Source organism: Lepisosteus oculatus, chromosome 22, assembly GCF_040954835.1.
Source record: "Lepisosteus oculatus isolate fLepOcu1 chromosome 22, fLepOcu1.hap2, whole genome shotgun sequence".
NCBI classification, from domain to species: Eukaryota; Metazoa; Chordata; class Actinopteri; order Semionotiformes; family Lepisosteidae; genus Lepisosteus; species Lepisosteus oculatus.
Window position 1 is genome coordinate 13431094 of NC_090717.1, and position 17754 is coordinate 13448847.

At 44.4% G+C, this 17754-nt stretch overlaps 1 protein-coding gene across 3 annotated transcripts in view; it reads right to left on the reverse strand.

The window, feature by feature from the left end:
- gas2l1 (growth arrest-specific 2 like 1) overlaps positions 1–17754 on the reverse strand; it is a 31145-nt gene that overhangs the window by 8347 nt on the left and 5044 nt on the right. For all 3 annotated transcript variants that reach the window (XM_006640455.3, XM_069182109.1, XM_015366456.2), the window contains exons 3-5: positions 5071–5178; positions 3230–3326; positions 2659–2932 (exon numbers count right to left, since the gene is read on the reverse strand). In XM_006640455.3, the coding sequence (XP_006640518.2) occupies positions 2659–2932; positions 3230–3326; positions 5071–5178 (479 nt within the window). The remainder of the gene's footprint in view (positions 1–2658; positions 2933–3229; positions 3327–5070; positions 5179–17754) is intronic.

Below are 17754 nucleotides of genomic sequence, written 5' to 3' on the forward strand. Positions count from 1 at the left end.
CACACCAGAGGAGTCAACACAGCTCATCTACCTCAGTGAGTTTCTAGGTGCTAAGAGAGCCAGCAGCAGGGGATCTTTGCTTAAGAGAAGCCAGTGTGTCTCCTTCATCAACGTGGCTGGGTAGCTTGTTCCAGGCTCCCACAGCCCCCTGAGTAAAAGAGGGTCTCTTGTTCTCAGTTCTAAGTGAATATAAGAATATAACAAAGGTTACAAATGAGGAGGTCATTAGGTTCGGCTGGCCAGTTTGACTGCAGTCTATTTCCAAGGTAACCCTTTCCTCCTCATCTGCAGTTTCTTCATCTGTGGGGTCAGGCCAAGCCTGGTCCAGCAGTACCTAGAACATTTTTGTTAGGGGCCTGAAGCTTCTCTGACTTCCCAAAGGCTCAAAGCTGCATTACCCATCACACCTTTCCAATTCAATCACATCTTCCTGAGGATTCCTGAAGGCACTCAATAACCGTGAACTATACGGTCTGTGCTTCACACTGATTTTTAGAATATTAGTTTTTATAACAGACAGCTGTGCAGTACTATACACAATCCGCTTGAAGAGAGAGAGACATCATTTAAAAAAAGCATCAAACGTTTAAGCTGCAACAGCCAGTTGACAACAGAAACCCAGACTAGTATCTTACACTTTACATCACATTGCTTTCATGTTTGGTACCTTTAATGTCTTCACTAGAATATTCATTCTTGGCACAAAAATGTTTGAGAGCTGAAATTCCGACATTAAATGCATTTTTCTACTAAGAACGTTATTTCCTGTGCAACCTGCCAAAATTGGATACAAGTGGGGGTATCAAGGAGATTTTGGGGGTCCTGATACCCCAAAATGTTGTCTTGTGTTTTTGTATGTTACAATAGCAAAAAAAGCAAAGCAACAGAAGAAATGGGCAATCAGGAACAGCACAAAACTGGAAAAACAGAAAATGCAGGTATAAAGGAATCCTTTTAAGGGTTAAATTTTACATCTGCCCTTTTGAGTTTTAGTCAAAACCCATTACCGTTTCCGCATGCTAAGTGACTTTCTGGTGGCAAGCCAGGATGAAAGACTGCTGAACTTAATGGCTTCAAACAATGGTAGCTCTGCAGACTCATAATCACTAAGGAACATACTGTAATGGCAATGTAATTTTAGCTGTGAAGAACAAAAAGTAATCTTCATCTAAGTGGGTAAAAATACATTTTCTTTTAGAAGCCGTAGCAAAGTTTAACTGGTGTCCAGTACTGCAGATATATAATGACCTTAATGTCCACAATTTACATTTTGAACCCGCTGAGGAATGTCATGTACCGACAGATTAAAATGATTTGTCCGACTGGGTGCTCTGTCAATTTGATGAATTGCTACGTTTCTCCCTCCCAGTTTGACGAGTCCGGCATGGAGTCGGGAATGTTTTGGCATTTTCTATTTATAAACACCTTGTCTCTCGCGGCCTACTACACGGGTGTTGTGTCTGTAACAGCCTGACTCCGCTCCCCGCCCAGAACATCTACAGCCACGTTCAGTGTGCTTGCATTCAGAGAGGCGATGCTGCGGTCATTGACAACGCGGCAAGCTCGCAGGTTCCTGACAAGCCACAGGGGGGCGCTGTTCCGCAGCTAGCTTCAATGGCTGTGCAAATGAAAGCGTTTTAAGATCAACTTTCGCTCACCTCTTCAGAACAGCCTTTACAAAATGCACTGACTACCAATCAAAGTAAATAAGTGGGAAAACAAATACATAATTGTGTGTGTTCTGTTCTTGATTCATATTTGAATATCATTTTTAATGTATTTATCTGTAGCTCTATAAATGTAAGAGGAAGCACATTATTCATGTGGATAATCAGCTGAATGTATATGGAAAAATGTTAAATATGTCAGCAAATGTCGTATGATTACACTGTAAAGAAGCAATTGGAAGTCATTTTGTGCAGCAGGTGAGACGGGACCAGTGTCGGTGGGCAAGTGTGTAGAAATGTGCAGGGAGTCGGACTGTCAGAGTGCAGGCAGGGGGATCCAGAGTCCCAGCAATGTCACCCCTGATTAGAGAGAGCTGAGGGTTTAATCGTCCTGTCTCACTGTGGAGGGCTGGGATTCTCTCCACACCAGAGGATTAGTGAGATCAGACTGTCACTCCATGCTCAGAAACCCCACAGGTACAGTAGTTCAGTGATTTGAGATAAGTCTCCATTTGCCCTGGTAAATATTAAGGCCAAACACTGTTGCCAAAGGGCAGTCATATAAAATCCCTTTTAAAGTGTACTATTATTTTTTAAAACATGTTATGTCCTAAGTCTTTCCATTCCACAAGAGCAGGATTTTACAATATTCTACACCCAACCTAAAACTCCTTTTTTAACCAGAATATTTTATAAAAGATCTTTTAACCCATGTCTGAAATACATACTCACACCAGAGCCAGCTTTCCCAGAAGCTCATTAACCCACCAGTGTGTGTGCGTGTTTTGGACGGTGGGAGGAATCCGGAGCACCTGGAGGAAACCCGTGCAAACACGGGGAGAACATGCAGACTCCACCCAGACAGCACCCCAGGAACTGAACCCAGGGCCCCAGCGCTGCCAGGCAGTGATGCAGACTGCTCACTTTCTGACAGACATCCCCAGCGGGACATGATTCTGACGGACGCGTCCTTCGGGGTGCCGGGGTGTACCTGAGTGGGGGGGCTTGCCGCGGTTCGGAGCGATCCCGGGGCGGGCGGGGGGTAGCGGGCGCCCGGCCCGTGCTGGCGTCCAGCTCCGTGGGGAGGGAGTGGCGGGGGGTGCGCCCGGCGCCAGGGGGCTCCAGAGTGCGTCTGTCCGGCGTCCTGAGTGGGGTGCCGCTGTCTGTCTTCCAGTGGGGTCCAGTGCTGGGAGACTGGGAAATGTGGCCGGTTCCAGTTTTACATGGAGTCAGACTGCTCGATCTGGACTGCTGATAGCGATGAGCTAGTCATGGAAAAACAAGTCACCATCACAGTAGTAATTAATACTTCAACTGTTTAAATCACCCCTAATCTGGCCCTGTGACATGTACCCCTCTGGCAGCTAGATCTGACCACATATATTACACCCTTGAGATTACAGTGAGAGATGATAACACTGATTGTGGTGTGGATTCACAGGAGCTTTAAATCAACACATTTTCTTGTAGAGAGACGGGATGTGTTTCAGTACAGACAGATGGTGCTGGCTCGCAGGGCTGAGGAGGAACCAGCGTGGGCCAGTAGGAGGCGCCACACTCACCAAAGGCATTGCAGCGGCACGGGTCATGCTTGTCCAGGTAGTGTTCCAGCGTGTCCCAGCCACCCCCGACTCGCACCATCACGTGAGTCCGCAGCACCTGGAACACACCACAGCTGTTGCACACCTGGCGGACCAGCTGACTAGAGTACGTCGGAGGAGTGATGCATCTCTCGCTGACAACACGGGAAGCTCATGGGCGTCTGGTAAGTCCAAGAGCTCACTGTTGTGCAAGCTGACAACACCCAGCTTGACTCAGGCCTGCCCACACCCAGCAGGCCAGCGCACAGCTACCTGCAAGCCCTCACTCGAGAGTCACGGGCAGCTCGGGCTTGAGCCAGCGCTGTCAGGACTGTGGGAGATAACATGCACTCCAGGCACAGACCTTCACTGCTTGAGCCATTTGGGATATCAAGGCCTCAGTTTTAATACTATGTGTGTTAAACATACCAACTGAAATGTTAGACATCTTTATTACACTTTAGAAAGCGAGCAGTAGGACATTTTTTTCCCCCCAAAGGCTCTTTTTCAAAGAACCACCTGATTGTAGCCTGATCTTGTCAGATCTCAGAAGCTAAGCTAAGCAAGGCTGGCCCTGGTCAGTGCTGGTATCTGCTACACCATTCATGAGTGAATGCTCAGGTTACATAGCTCACCCTGCAGTAAACTGTATGACTGAATACTGCAAGCCATTAGGGATGGCTTTTTGTCTTTGTCGTTGGTATGCCTGAAGAAAACACTCTTTCTCATAAAACAGCAAGAAATGCCGATGGCTATTACACTTATTTGTTCTTATTGAACTCCAAATACTAACACGAAGTCTGTGTCCTGTTCAATCCCCTTCAGAGGCTTCTTCCCTCACGGCTGACAGGAAACAGCAGCTCGGCGCTGCTCGGCTGCCTCTCCTGCAGCCTAGGGACCGAGCCGCCAGGGTGACAGGCGGCTCCGCAGATGAAAAGAGGGCTGTTTGCTTTGAATTCAAGGCATTTCAGCTGTTGAAAAGCTTCTGTCTGGCAAGAACAGCGAAGCGGCCGCGGCCCTGGGTAACTGCCCATCGGCTATGGTGAGGAGCTGCATAGTAACGGCCATCACAGACAAAAGCAGAGGCAGCTTCTAATTTGACCATGATGCTGCATATTAATTAAGCACCAGTACTAGACAGATACATAGAAATGCTATCAATAAGGACTTGCATGTTTTTACCAAAGGTAGGCAAAATCTGAACGACGGAGCTCAATGGATAAAATAATACTACGGATTTTGCTTTCCTAGAAAAACATCCGAGACTAGATCACCAGACCTCGGGACGTTTGTGGAGCAGCAGAAGTACTGGGTCCATAAAGAAATTTCATGTCTTCTAACCTGGGCTATAACGGGGAATGTTTTTATAGAAGGGTCTTCTCTTTACTGTGTATTAACAAAACTGTCATCCCAATTTGCCCTGGCTTGAAGTGCCTAACTTGCTGTATGACACAGACAATCCAGGCAGATTGCTGAAAGATCCTGGCTTATAGAAAAAAAAATGTCAGACAGATCCATGTGGGACTGGGGCAGCACTGGTCAGGGTTCTGAGCTCATGACTGGACAGTCGTGGCTTCAGATCCCCGGTGAGACACTGTGCTTTTATCCCTCAACAAGGTGATTCACCCAAAGGGCTCCAGTACAGTAAACCACTGGACAATTGGCTTCAAATGTAAATCACTTTGGCAGAAAAGCTTCAGCCAAACAACTTGGTAATTAGACCCACGAAGAAGGGGTTGCATTTTTCATCTCACAGTTTTATCACCATGTGTGTGATATACAGTACTAGCCTAACCACAAGAGAAAGACTCAGTTGGTCTTACCCTGATGAAGATCAAAGCACTGGAATCTCCTACTTTGTACTTCCCCTCAGAGACCTTGGTCATTGGAAACTGGGATGGGCAGGAGCAGCGCCCCAAGATTTCCCGCACCTAGGGAAACAAGAGGAAAACACATCAGGTTCCTTGTTCCACAACCCACTGCTCTTAAATTCCCTATATACTCAATAGTCCCAAAATACAAACTCAGCTGGTGCTGTATTATTAAAATAATGCTTTGGTATTGGATATAAAAAGTAGTTTGGAGAACACAGTAACACAGGATAAATCCCTATAATAATGCATTTTTATTTCATCCAACATAGCGCACACTGGTAACCCATCACTGCTTTGTCAGTCTGTAGCAGAAATAAAAATAAAAATAAACACAAAGTAACCATTTTATTTTCTTCCTTCAATATAATGACACTTTACACTTTATTTAATGTGCTTGAACACACTGTGTTTTGCCAAGTTACGTCCAGAATTTCTGTCCACCTGTTCTGCTCTATGGCAGGACAAACCCTCTTCCCCAGGTTTATCATAACCTTACTACAGCACAACACAAACAGCTGATGTGGAGTCCAAGCCATCTTCCTCTGTTACTCAGTGCCTCGACTGTGCTAGAGTCTCAATAATGCAAGAGCTCTTTTATTTAAGAGGAGCATATAAGAGACCTCCCTTGATCTCTGTGGATCAGTTTTCCAATGAGATCTCATTACGTCTCAGCATCCATTAGAGAGCAGAGCACTGCACTGGTATTGCCACTCTTTCAGCTCAGTTTGAAAATGTCCTGCTGGCACAGAGAGATAGGATTCAGAACCAAATACAAAAGCTGTAAGGAATGGAATAGTTGTTCAACACAAAACCCTTGCAGTTTTTTTTTTTGATATTTCACGTTTTCTGGCATCAAACACACATAATTATGCCCCTGTTTTCACAGCGGTATAGCCCGTGCACAGTATGCTTTATGTCAGGGAGCTTGTAAAAAACAGCTAAAAAGCAGGAGCTTGTACCTTGAAGGTTGTTAAGCATTTCTCAGTTGCTTTCTTGTAACTTGAGGATACATGGAACAATTTGCTTTTGTATACCCATTACATTACAAAATCAAATTCCATTAAACATAAACCCCAGTCAAATAGGCAGTTTCCAAATATGTAGAGCTAGAAGACCTAAAGATGTCAGCACTTCAATTAAGACTTCGTCTCAATCAGTCCAGAGGAGAGCTACCAGATGCATTCCTGGGCTTATAGAAACTATTCTACACTGACAGGTTAAAACTGATAAACCTCTTAGTCTTCAACACAGGAGACTACAAGAGAACCCGACTCAAATATGCAAAATCCTCAAAGTCACCCCAGCAGAGAAAAGCACACCCGAGGACGCTAGTGGAAAACCGCAGAGGTGCAGTATAAAACTGAGAACAGGGAAAACTTTTTTTTCCCCAATAATGGTTCTGTGAGTCTACAACACGCTACCCTGCCAGGCTGCTGAAGAGGCATTTTGGCTTCTTGCAGGAAATGACGGGGGTCCAGCTTAATTAGCACAACCCGAACCAGAGCCCTCAGCTCAGAGATCCCGTCACGGGCGGAAACGCACCCCAGTCGGACAGTTTGTATCCCTGTGGGGAGAACAAACTGTAACGCTTACGGCCGACAGGCACTGTGTAAGAGCCGGCTTACCAGAGCAGGTGACGTCACCGCCCTTCCCAGTAATAGCAGGACCACAGCTACTGGGCTGTAGAGAGATCTCTCTTTGGCTCACTGGGCTGGGTCCCTGCTGAGTGATGCGGGAGTCCCGGGTTCGAGCCCCCGACGGTGGGGGGCTGACCTAATGCGGCAAGGGCGCCTGCCTGAGCCCCCGTTGCGTTACAAAACAAACAAACAACAACAAAAAAAAGGACTTTGAGAATTTCGACCCGGCAGCGGGCCTCTTCCACGCCACCTCGAGGTTAGCCTTGTGTAAATACCTCCTACGAAGGAAGCATAAACCATTTTATGAAGTTTCGGCTGAAGGCCTGAAAGGCCCAGCTGAAAAGTAAAGAGAGGCAGTCTCTGGAAAGTTGGCAATAAACAGTTGCCGTGGCAACAAACCGGAGCCTGCCTTTCCCCTTTCAGGCTGCTCTCATTCCCTCTGCCTAATAATAAACTGGAGGGCAGGCGTGGTACCGGCCTTCTGGGAGCTACGTTCCTCGCAGCCTGCCTAAGCCACATCCATTACACTCCCAGCCTAAGCCATTATTTTAGAAGATGGAAAGCAGCAAATGAAGAAGCTGCAGTTCCTGCACACGGTTTTCTCTTGAACCAAACACCGTCACATATATAAAGCCAACAAGCTACAGAAAGTGCTTAAATTCCACTTGAACACCACCTGACAGCAGGATGTGTGTGCTGTGTGCTGAGAATATGAAGTCGGCCAGTGAAAATATGGCCAAACTAAACGGGAGAATTAAGTGCCAGTTTAAATGTGATCAAAAGAGGCCTGTGACATAAAGAAAATTGACTAAAGAAGTCGAGATGTACAGTAAACACAAGTTACACTGTTGGCTTCTCCTCTTGCTCTTACTCAGGGGAATAGCCAAATAAATGTGTTCTGAAACGTAGTGACATTAATTCTTCTGATTGCAGCCATTTGTGTGTATTACCCAGTAGATAAAATTATCAGGGACGATTTAGGAACTGTTTTGCCTTTGTCTTAAACCCATTAAGTTTTCTGAAAAGGAACGATTTCTAAATCCTTTCTAACTGCAAAACAAGTTGGCTTTCTAAGCCCACATAAACATGATTAAGATAAAAGAATAAACTGCGTATTTTAAAAAGTATTTAAAATTATATACAAGATTGATTTTCTGCAACATTCCTCTTAATTTGCTCTCATTCAGTAATGCCCTTTAATGTAACTGGACTTGACCCAAAACAAAGATTTTTTTGGCCGTTTTCGTCAGTTTACAATCTACAGAGGCTGGTCCGTGCATTAACGGGGAGGAACTGGCAGATAAAAATTCTAGACTAAAAGTAAAAAATGCTGTAAAGTAAAAGTAATCAATTTTTGTCACAAGTGAATGGTTATATCTGAAAACTTCAACAATGTAAGAGTTCACCAGGCTGGGCCACAAGTTCTTTACTCTGTAGTGCTGTATGTACAGTCTTCCTCTAGAGCTTTGTTCATTGCCATGGTGCAATGTGACAATTAAATTAAATTCCTCAATTCCTAAATATAACACTACAGTACTGCACCCTGGGCAAAGAGTTTAATCCCTTAACCCTGGGATGACCATTCCTGGTCCTAAGGGCTGTTTTGTCTACAGTTTTTCATTTAATAAAACCAGCTGGTTCCTGGCTTAACTGGGCCAATTTAACTGCCTCGGCCTGCTCTTCGGGAATGGACTGAAATGAATGAGAGAGAATGAAAAGCAGTTCTTCTTCTTTAACCTTCAGTTGTATTTGTACTAATAAACCTCATGAGCAGAAAACATCCATAAAGTGAAGTAATATTTTACCACTGAACTAATTATAGTATTCGATGATGACCATCTACTGTATATTTCAACAAAAATTGCTTTAGTTGCACTGTAGGAGTCATTTGACAAACAGCTAACATTTTAATCATCTGCCCCCACAGCAGTCACATGTAATAAATATGATAAACACAAAACTCAAGCTTCTCTCAAGGAGTGGAACTCAATTAAGCTTCTATGCTCCAAAATTCCCATATATAATCACAGGTTTGGGAGCATTGTTTTCCTTAATAAACTAGTCTCTGCAGCATCAAAAATGATAACAGCATAGGACTGAATGCCAACTCGATCACCATTTTGTACAAAATGAGATTAAATTTAATTTCAAGATTGTGACAGAATCACAATCTACAAAAAGAAGGAAAGACATGCAGTTAAATGATTAGAACTTTGCAAAATGCCAGAGATCCTTACACAGCAGTATGCATCTCAACGAGAGCTGTGTCAGCTTCTGTTGGTTGAGTGGATCCTGTTACAACACTGCCTGCTTCTGGAGACAATGGTGTTCTCTAATATTCCAGCAGGGCAGCAACACTCAGCCATATTCCTGCCATTATTGTGACAGCTGGCTCTGGCAGATCCTTTTGAGAATTGCTTGACAGGAATCCTGAATTATTAACCTACCGCTAACTGAACCAGTAAGGTGCATGAAATGTATAATATAGATTATAATCGTGATCCCAAATTTTCATTCCAGCTTGACTCTTGCTTGCTAAATGAAAGTAATAATTTGCTTCATTTGTTCTTTTCAATTTTTTTTATTTCTTTATTCCAAAAGGCTGCAGTTTTGAAGTTACATACAAATATTTATATGAGTAGAGAAAAGAAATGCCAAATTGAAAATTACATTACTGATATTACTTCAATCTGGCATTCAATTAAATTACTTGGTTCAGTTGGACTCCTTTGGGATAAAAACCAAGAGACACTGAGGTTACACACAAATGGATTGGGAAGCTCTGTTCTAAGCAAATATCTTTCTGCCAAAATAAACACATTTACTTATCTGGATAAATCCACAATATGCCATTTTGGAACAGTTAGTCGCTAAGAAAAAACTTTTGTCTTTCTGAAATTTGGGTTTGCAAAGAAGAAAGTTAAGTGAATACATTCCTGAAGTTACAGAAGGGTGTGTTGTCTCTGCCCTGTAGCATGCATGGTGTCTGTCAGAGTTTGGTTTGATATGGATTCTGGAACAACTAGACGGACCAGCCCTGTTAGACTGGTTTTACTGTAGGTAAAGCAGACAGTTTGACTGATAAATGACACAGGAAGGCGAAACTGCATCATCACAGGCCAGTGGCTAAGGTCAGGCATCCTCCCCTGAGCGAGGCTCTGACAAAGGAAAAGGCTTTTATGTCCTGTTCTGCAACAAGAAAGTGTTTCAAAACTGACATTCTCCAAAAAACAACCGTGAATCGCAAAAAGACAAGACATCACAATGATGGAAGGAGGCTCTTGGAAGGGTTCCCATCGTCGGCAACAGCGTTGTCTCATCTCTCTGAAATCTGGGCCGAGCTGCTTCAATAGGAGCACAGTTGAGATTCTGAAACCTCCTGAAATGGAATGCTTTGTGTGGGGGGGAAATGGGAGACTGTCAGCCAAGTCGTTTAAAAGAAAAATAAATGAAGAGGAGAATTTTAAGACATTGTCAAGGTGTCTGCCAAGCAAAAAAAAAACCACAACAGAGCACCGAATTTCAAGTCTCATTATGTGGAGCAATTTTCCTGATCTCACACCACGCAAACAGAAAGCTCATTCCAGCTATTTCCTGATCTCATCCACAAAACACTTCCTTAAGCCTTTTACTGCAGCAGAACAACATCCCCCAAGCAGAGCTCACAAGCCTGACCTACTGCAGCCGCAGTGACCTACTTTCCCCTTAGTGGGGTTGAAAAGAGTGAACAGTAATTGTACCCCAGGCGCAAAATCAGATTTCAAATGCAGTGTGAACCGAACCATGTGAGTCCTGTCCTGCCTAGAAGCCCGCGTTGCCTGTAGCGCAGGATCTTGCAGAGACATGACAGTCATTCCTTCACATGGTTTTAATCACTTTGATCAGTGGACTTCAAAACAGAAACTTAGCAAGACTCAGCACAGTGCCAGTGAAGATCAGCATCTGAGATTCCAGCTAGTCTGTGCTGCGTGTTCGGTCTTTATCAGTTACAGCGTTTGTCAGGCAAGGGAACAAGGAAGATGAACAAGGGGAACAGCTCTGACTAAAGGCCCACAGGCAACATCAAGAACAGACATCATTTCATACGGACGAAGAGAGACAAGAGACACAGACAAAAGGGTCCTTTTTTAAGTGCTGCCCTCAGCACTGTTATCACAGGGTTTAGAGAAGGTTCGCTTTCTCAGCATGTTTTTGGAGACATCTCATTCATCAGGGCAGTCATAAGACCAAAGACATTTATGCAGGTCAGTTATTGCAGGGCTGGGCCTATTCCCAAAACCCCTGCTCTTTGGAAAGTGCATCTCAGTATGGGAAGCTCAAAGGCCATTTCAGGGTTATGGTAAAACCTGCTGGCAGCAAACCCGTCAGTTCTGTTTCACTGCAGCTTGCAATAGGAAAGACAGATCATGCGTAAATATCACATGGTAAAGACAAAGTGCAAAATAAATCCTACCCCCATCTTGACCAAGTACTGATACATCCATCCATTTCCTACACCACTTTATCAGGGTAGCACGGAAGCTGATCTGAAGAGGTACCAGCAAGCAATGTCAGCAGCCAGGGCAGGACATCAGTCCAACACAATACTGATACAATCCTAATTAAAACAGAACTCTGAGTTTGGGTATCGCAGCTTAGCGAGTTGTGGATACATTCTCAGAGCTCACACACAATGCCACAAGACTCGCCAAGATTTCGTCTGAGACGAGCCCCTGCCTCTTGGAAGATGAAAAGTGGCGAAGGCGCCTTATTACCCAGGAGATCTGCTTCACCTTTGAGGTCCAGGTAGTCCCAAGTGGGGAGAAGCATTTCAGAGCAGCACAGAGCACGAGATCTCATCTGGTATGTCTCCTGCAAATGAAGTTCTAAGAATATGTCAAAGAATGTATTGCTTAGAGCAAGAAATAGTTCAATGAAGAATGCAAGGAGCTTCACATTGGTGATGATCAGTTAAGAATGACGCTCTGACAAGTCAGCGATCAGCTCTTGGAGTTAAAACATGATTTTTTCATTCACTGTTCTGAATGTAATTGGACTCAGTTAAAGGTATGAGCGAAAACGAATAGCAATGGTTTGATTTTTTTTACTCATAATCACTGTCAAGTGGTCATGGCGTGTCATGATTCAGAGTGCTGGCAAAAAACAAAAATTCTGTCACCAAGTGGACAGTGCACAGGATGAGAGAACAGTCAGTAAAGCATGGAAAAAAACTGTCCATCACAACACAGATGAGTAACATCTGAGTTGCTCCATGGGGGCCCTGCAAACACACTGCTTTAAAAGCGTTATTTAAACCTAACTGCAGTAACCAGGAAGTGCATGGGAAAATTGCTAATAGTGCCAGAATTACTCACTTTCCTGAGAATATGCCTTTCTCAGACAACAGACTATTTTCTGAAAAAATCTCGATACATTAAGGAATGCATTATTTACGAGCAGGAAGGCATAAGGAGTTGTCAATGAAATTGTGATTATTGTAAGACTGTAGGTAGGCTTTCCACTTTTTAGATGAACAAAAAAAGATCCAATCTCTTAAACGAATGTTTTTTCCATTTCTTTTTTTAACCACTTAGCTGATCAGCACATGTGAATGTTGCTAAAAATGCTGCTACAATTGATTCAAAAGCATTCAATACCATTATGCTGACGTAACAGCAGTATTATTAACAATAATAAATGAGCAAGCTTAAGCCTCCCTGACAGCTGCTGAATATTTTCTTAAAATCTGCAATCAACACTTACTTTACTATACAGCCGGACTGTATGGAAGCACCATTAAGAAGCAGCTGTCCTGTCTGTAGTAATTAAAAGAAAGTTTTACTCATTCTGACCTGGGTCAGACCAAATATGTGCTGCACAGTGTTCTGTGGCACTGTTGTCAGACTTAGGTTCTTAAAATAGGCTGACTAACTGTATCGGCATCCCTCTGTAGCCATTGGTGTGCTAGTCTGTAAAGCAAGAGGGCTTTCAGGTCACACTGAAGGGAACATCTCCAAAAATCTTAACCACACATGTTCCTTTACAGTTCCTACTTTCCTGTGGCATTGGGTGCTGTTCTGATGTGCTTGTCTTGGACCATACAGCATTGAATGTGCACTGGAGTGCAGAAGCTGAATCACAATTGTTGTTTTGAAACATAATTATCACATGATTATGATACAGGCAGTCGTACCCTTTTAGAATACTCAAAGAGGTACACAGTGCAGTTCAAGAAGTCTGGCAATTGCCCAGCCCTTTTACTTAGCCAAAGGGAGGGTTATGAATCAGTGACAGTGCTAGTATATTTGTCAAATAACCCCCCCCCCCAAACCTTATAGCACATAATACTGAAAATAGGGTAAAATAAAAACACAACACATTTAAAACTGCAATGCCAACAAAGAGCCCTGTCCAAAATGGTAAAAGGTGTTTACACAAATTCAGAAATCAGACCCAAAATACCAGCTCTTTATCAGAATGGCATTTGCTTAAGTATCCGTGTCTGTGCAATGCAACAAAACTGTCAAGAGACTAAACCTGATCCCTGAAATACAGATTTCCGCTCATTTTCTTCTTAGATGACTTTGATCCCCGGATTTCCTTTTAATATTTAATGCGCCCGATGCTGCAGCACTATAGCTGAAAGATTACAAAAGGATTATGGAAACATACTGTATGGGACATGTTTTTAAAGGAAGAGCTCTGTTGCAAAATGCTACAAATTTAGTGGAATTGTATCAGTCTGTCTTCATAGGCTGGAAAACACAGGTAGAAAAGTGCTATAACCACACAGAAAAGGCTACAGAGCGGACAAGAGCATTCAGCTCATCTTGCTCAAGTGGTTGCTGGAATTTTAATAATCCAACAATCACATCAAGCCGCCTGGTATGGCTAGAAAATTGATTGTTATGGCTATTTCCCAGATGAGTGTTTTTGTTTCTCAGAAGTCTAGAGAGTAATCAAAATCCTCTACACTGGAGACTATTGTAGAGTCTCTTTAACTTCCATCTCAGACAGAAGTAATCATACAGAGAAATACATGAATATTAATTTACTCAAGGCACATCTTCAGCTGTATACTGCAAGAGGACATTCTGTATGAAAAGTTACAAATGACAGGAGGCCATCTGGGCCACCCGGAGATTTCTTGCGAGAAGGCAGGGTATCGGCTTCAACAACACGCCTTGTTCCACACCTTTAGGGCAAATAAGCACCTCCTGTTCTCGGTTTTAAATGCACTTTTGCATAGTTTCCACTTGTGTCCTCTGCTTTGCATTTTATTGTTCAAATTCTAAAACAGCTTTCTTACTTTGAGATGCAGCTAAAGCGAATCGTAAATGTACACTTTAGGGAAGAAGCTGAAAATCAGTTCTAGTTTGCCTGTAAATGTAAGTAGAAGTAACGTTTTCTGCTATTAGTTCACTTTGTTTCATCAGAGTCCTTGAAACTCAGTATTATTCAGTACTGGTGGTCTTTGGCTAACTAACTTACTGAGGTTGTAACATTTGAGACATAAGGTACATGTATTACTACTGTGATCTATCTCCCAATACTCACTGTTTGAAAGCATTGAAATACTTCACGCTGTGGATTTGGATTTCTTAGATGTTCTTGTCTTTCTGGGCAGGTTCCACTTTAATTCCCCGTGGACTAGCTTTCCAGTCTTACTCTCTACTTGAAATTCTTTGCCAGAAAACCTTCCACATAATGTACATCAAAAGCCATGCCTTGGTGGCAGAAACTGAGTGTAAAACACACAGGATCAAAGGCTCAGTGTGGTGTTCATCAGTTCTAGATGAATTCCATGGCTGAACGGGTTAAAAGCACAACTCGGCTACCAAGGGGGAAAAAAAAAGACAATCTCGCTCTCTGGAATGGCATCTTAGTTAATTGAAAGAGTTTGGGCGTTAACCTAATTAAATGCGTGGAACCACAATTGCTAGTCTTTGAGCACAGTATAAAGAGAGCCCTGTAGAAGGAAGCCTGTCTCGCAGCAGTAGCGAAGCGCACATAGCCAGCAATTACAGGCCTGTATCTTTCCCCGAGATCAAGGGGGCAGAAGTCTAACAATTATTCACATTATAGAGGGGATTGCAGCCGATAACGTCAGATTTGAGGGAAGCACAAGCTGTACATGGCAAATTGGGCTAAAATAGGTTGGGCTGTTAGCACTTGAAGTGCGATTGAAAGTCCAAAGTTCCCAGTTCCTGGATTACTTGCATCATCTCTGGGTCAACAGCACAGCCACATTAACAGAACCGCGTCACAACGAGAGTGATGACAGGGTGGAAGCTTTGACCTTTGAACCAAGTTGGCTGGAATGCGACGTGTACTTCTGGGACCGATTTCAGCTCAGTACTCTTACCCCAGCCTCACCAGCAACACATGGCTCCCTCTCTCTGCCTCAGATGCCAGCCTTCCTTTACAAACACGCTGACCGCTCTGTATTTTCACAGCTATCAACCTACTGATCTGACAGGAGCAACACAAAGGCAAGACAGACGTTTTTTTCTAGTGAATTTTTCCACCTCCCGTATCCCGTAGCCATCCTCACCTGGGAGGTGTAGAAAAGGCTGTGCAGTTTCGTTGATGACATCAGGAGCTCCTGATGGTAACATCACCTGAATGTTCCTCTCACCAGAGCAAACACAAATGCCTAGTTGCTACTGGCCCAGTCAGCATGGTAATTATAAGCTCTTAAATACTCGGGAGTATGTGCTCAGGCTTGCTTTTCCTTTGCAGTAAAGCCTGTCCTTTTCCTTGGATGACTACAGTCATGACACAACAGGCAAGGCTCAGTACAAGGGATATCCTGCCTGCCAATCACAGTGTCCCCGTGTGCGCCCTGTCTTACAGAGTGGATATCACAGACCGCAGTCATGGGCTCTTTCCCTGCAGCACCTTCTGGCACTGCTGGAAATCGTCAGCCGCAGGACGGCTTTTAAAAAAAAAAGGATGCAATGACATCATCATCTTGGCCCGCCAACGCGATGAAGCCAGAGCTGCTGGAAACGGCTTTCAGTTTCCTGGCTCTCACTTTCGTTTGAGACCAATACTGCAAACGTGTTGAGGCAGGCGAGTCTTCTTACCGGGGACTCAAAGGGCACTGACCCGAGGAGAGGAGGTTCAGTCTGTGAGTCACAGACACTCAGGCTGTGCCAAGAGAGCCTGACTGGCTGTCTTACAGTCCCACCCTTCCTCTCCCTGAAACTTGGTAAGACGGCCTCTTACAATCAAAGAACAACAAGTCCCGGAAATCCCTGCCAAACAGAAGACAAATGAGGGTCGGAGTCACGGTCTGACACGCTCCGATTGTCCTGCACAGCAAGAAGACTCCCTTCAACATTACAAACAGCAGCCTTGACACTCGGGGTGACAGCAGTGGCCTCAGCTGCAAGAATAAAGCTGCAGTAGCAATGCAATGACAGCATAGACCAGAGACACTGTCCCCGCTGTTAGAAACACTGTAACCGACAACTTAACATCTCCTGCTGATGATTGCAAACTGTCAGAGATGGTCAAATATATTATTCCAGTTATTTTTCTTCTCAAAAAGCTTGCAACCTGTGAAATACAGACTAAACTGCTACATGTGTATTTGGAAGCAGAATTGTCAGCCAAGACAGCCCAATCCACGATCACAGGTTGGCCCTTTGAAGTTGGGATGAGTGACACAAAAACTAAAGCCGAGAAGTATCGACTTCACTCAGGAATAACAAATGTATTTCAGTGCAGTGAAATTAACCACAGTCTAACAACCTGAACCTGCTATATTCACTAACTCGGTCACTCAGACTAGTGGCTCAGAGAGAAAAGCGAATGTTTTACAAAAAAATATCCGGCCCTTCCTATATCAATGTGTTTTATTTTCTTCATAGCTTTACATGGTGAATAATAAGCCGATTTCCTCCAAAAACATACTTAAAAATATAAGATGCTTGTGTACAAAATGACCATATACGAGTTGGATCAAAAATCTGGACAAGCACACTGCCCTCTGGGACAAACACGACGTAAAAATGGCGTTGTATGCCCCTTAATATCGATACGGTGGTGCAGTGATCGGCCTTACTGCCAGACAGTAATCGATTCTGGACCTGAGATGCTGTCCGTGTGGAGTATGTATGTTCCCTCCGTGTTTGCGTGCATTTCCTCCCACAGTCCAGAGACATACCCTGGAGTAAGTGTGCGTGCGTGCGTGCGTGCGCTGTGATGGACTGGCGTCCTGCCCAGGATGTACCCCGCCGTGCACCTATTCCCTGCTGGGAAAAGCCCTGGCTCCCCGCTCCCCGGAAACAGCGGTTAGAAAATGGATGGATGCACGCCCCCGAAAACTTCTGAAGAAAAGAAAAAAACCCGGCGTTGACCTAGCAGCCGTGCGCATACAGTACATGATCTTATAGCACATGAATCACAGCAGCAGCAGCATCATCCCTGCTTGACAGAGGCTTCTGTGGAAACACACAGAGCAGACAGCCACGTGGAGGAGTCCGGCGGAAGCCATGCTGCACGCTCGAGTGGACACTAAAGCCCGGAGACAATAATTAAATTGTGCTCTCCACAGTCAAGGAAGGGGCTCGCTCACGCTGCGTGTGAAACCGCGGCCCTCATTCATCGCTCCACAGTGAAAACAAGGCTCGCTTTGTGCCCACGAGCCCCAGTCCATCGCCAGAGGCCACGCCAGGGACTTCCACTCCGAGGCTCTCACTCTGACGAGACAGACAGCACACCGCGGTCACCCACTCGCGCCCGGCGGGGCGGGCGTCAACTCCATGGCGCGCAAGACGAGTCCGAACACATATCCTCCATCTTCTGCCCCAGAGGAAGACTCGATGTTTTTGCTCGGCAATAGCCAGGGCAGTCTGCACCGTGACACAGTACAGACTTGAGACAGAAAACAACTACATGATCAAACAAAAGCCGTTCTGGAAAAAAATTAAACAGGCTGTTTCGATCGTGGGCTATGGCCACGCATTCAGTGAGCCAGCCTAGCTTAGGCCCAGGTATCGCAGAGCTC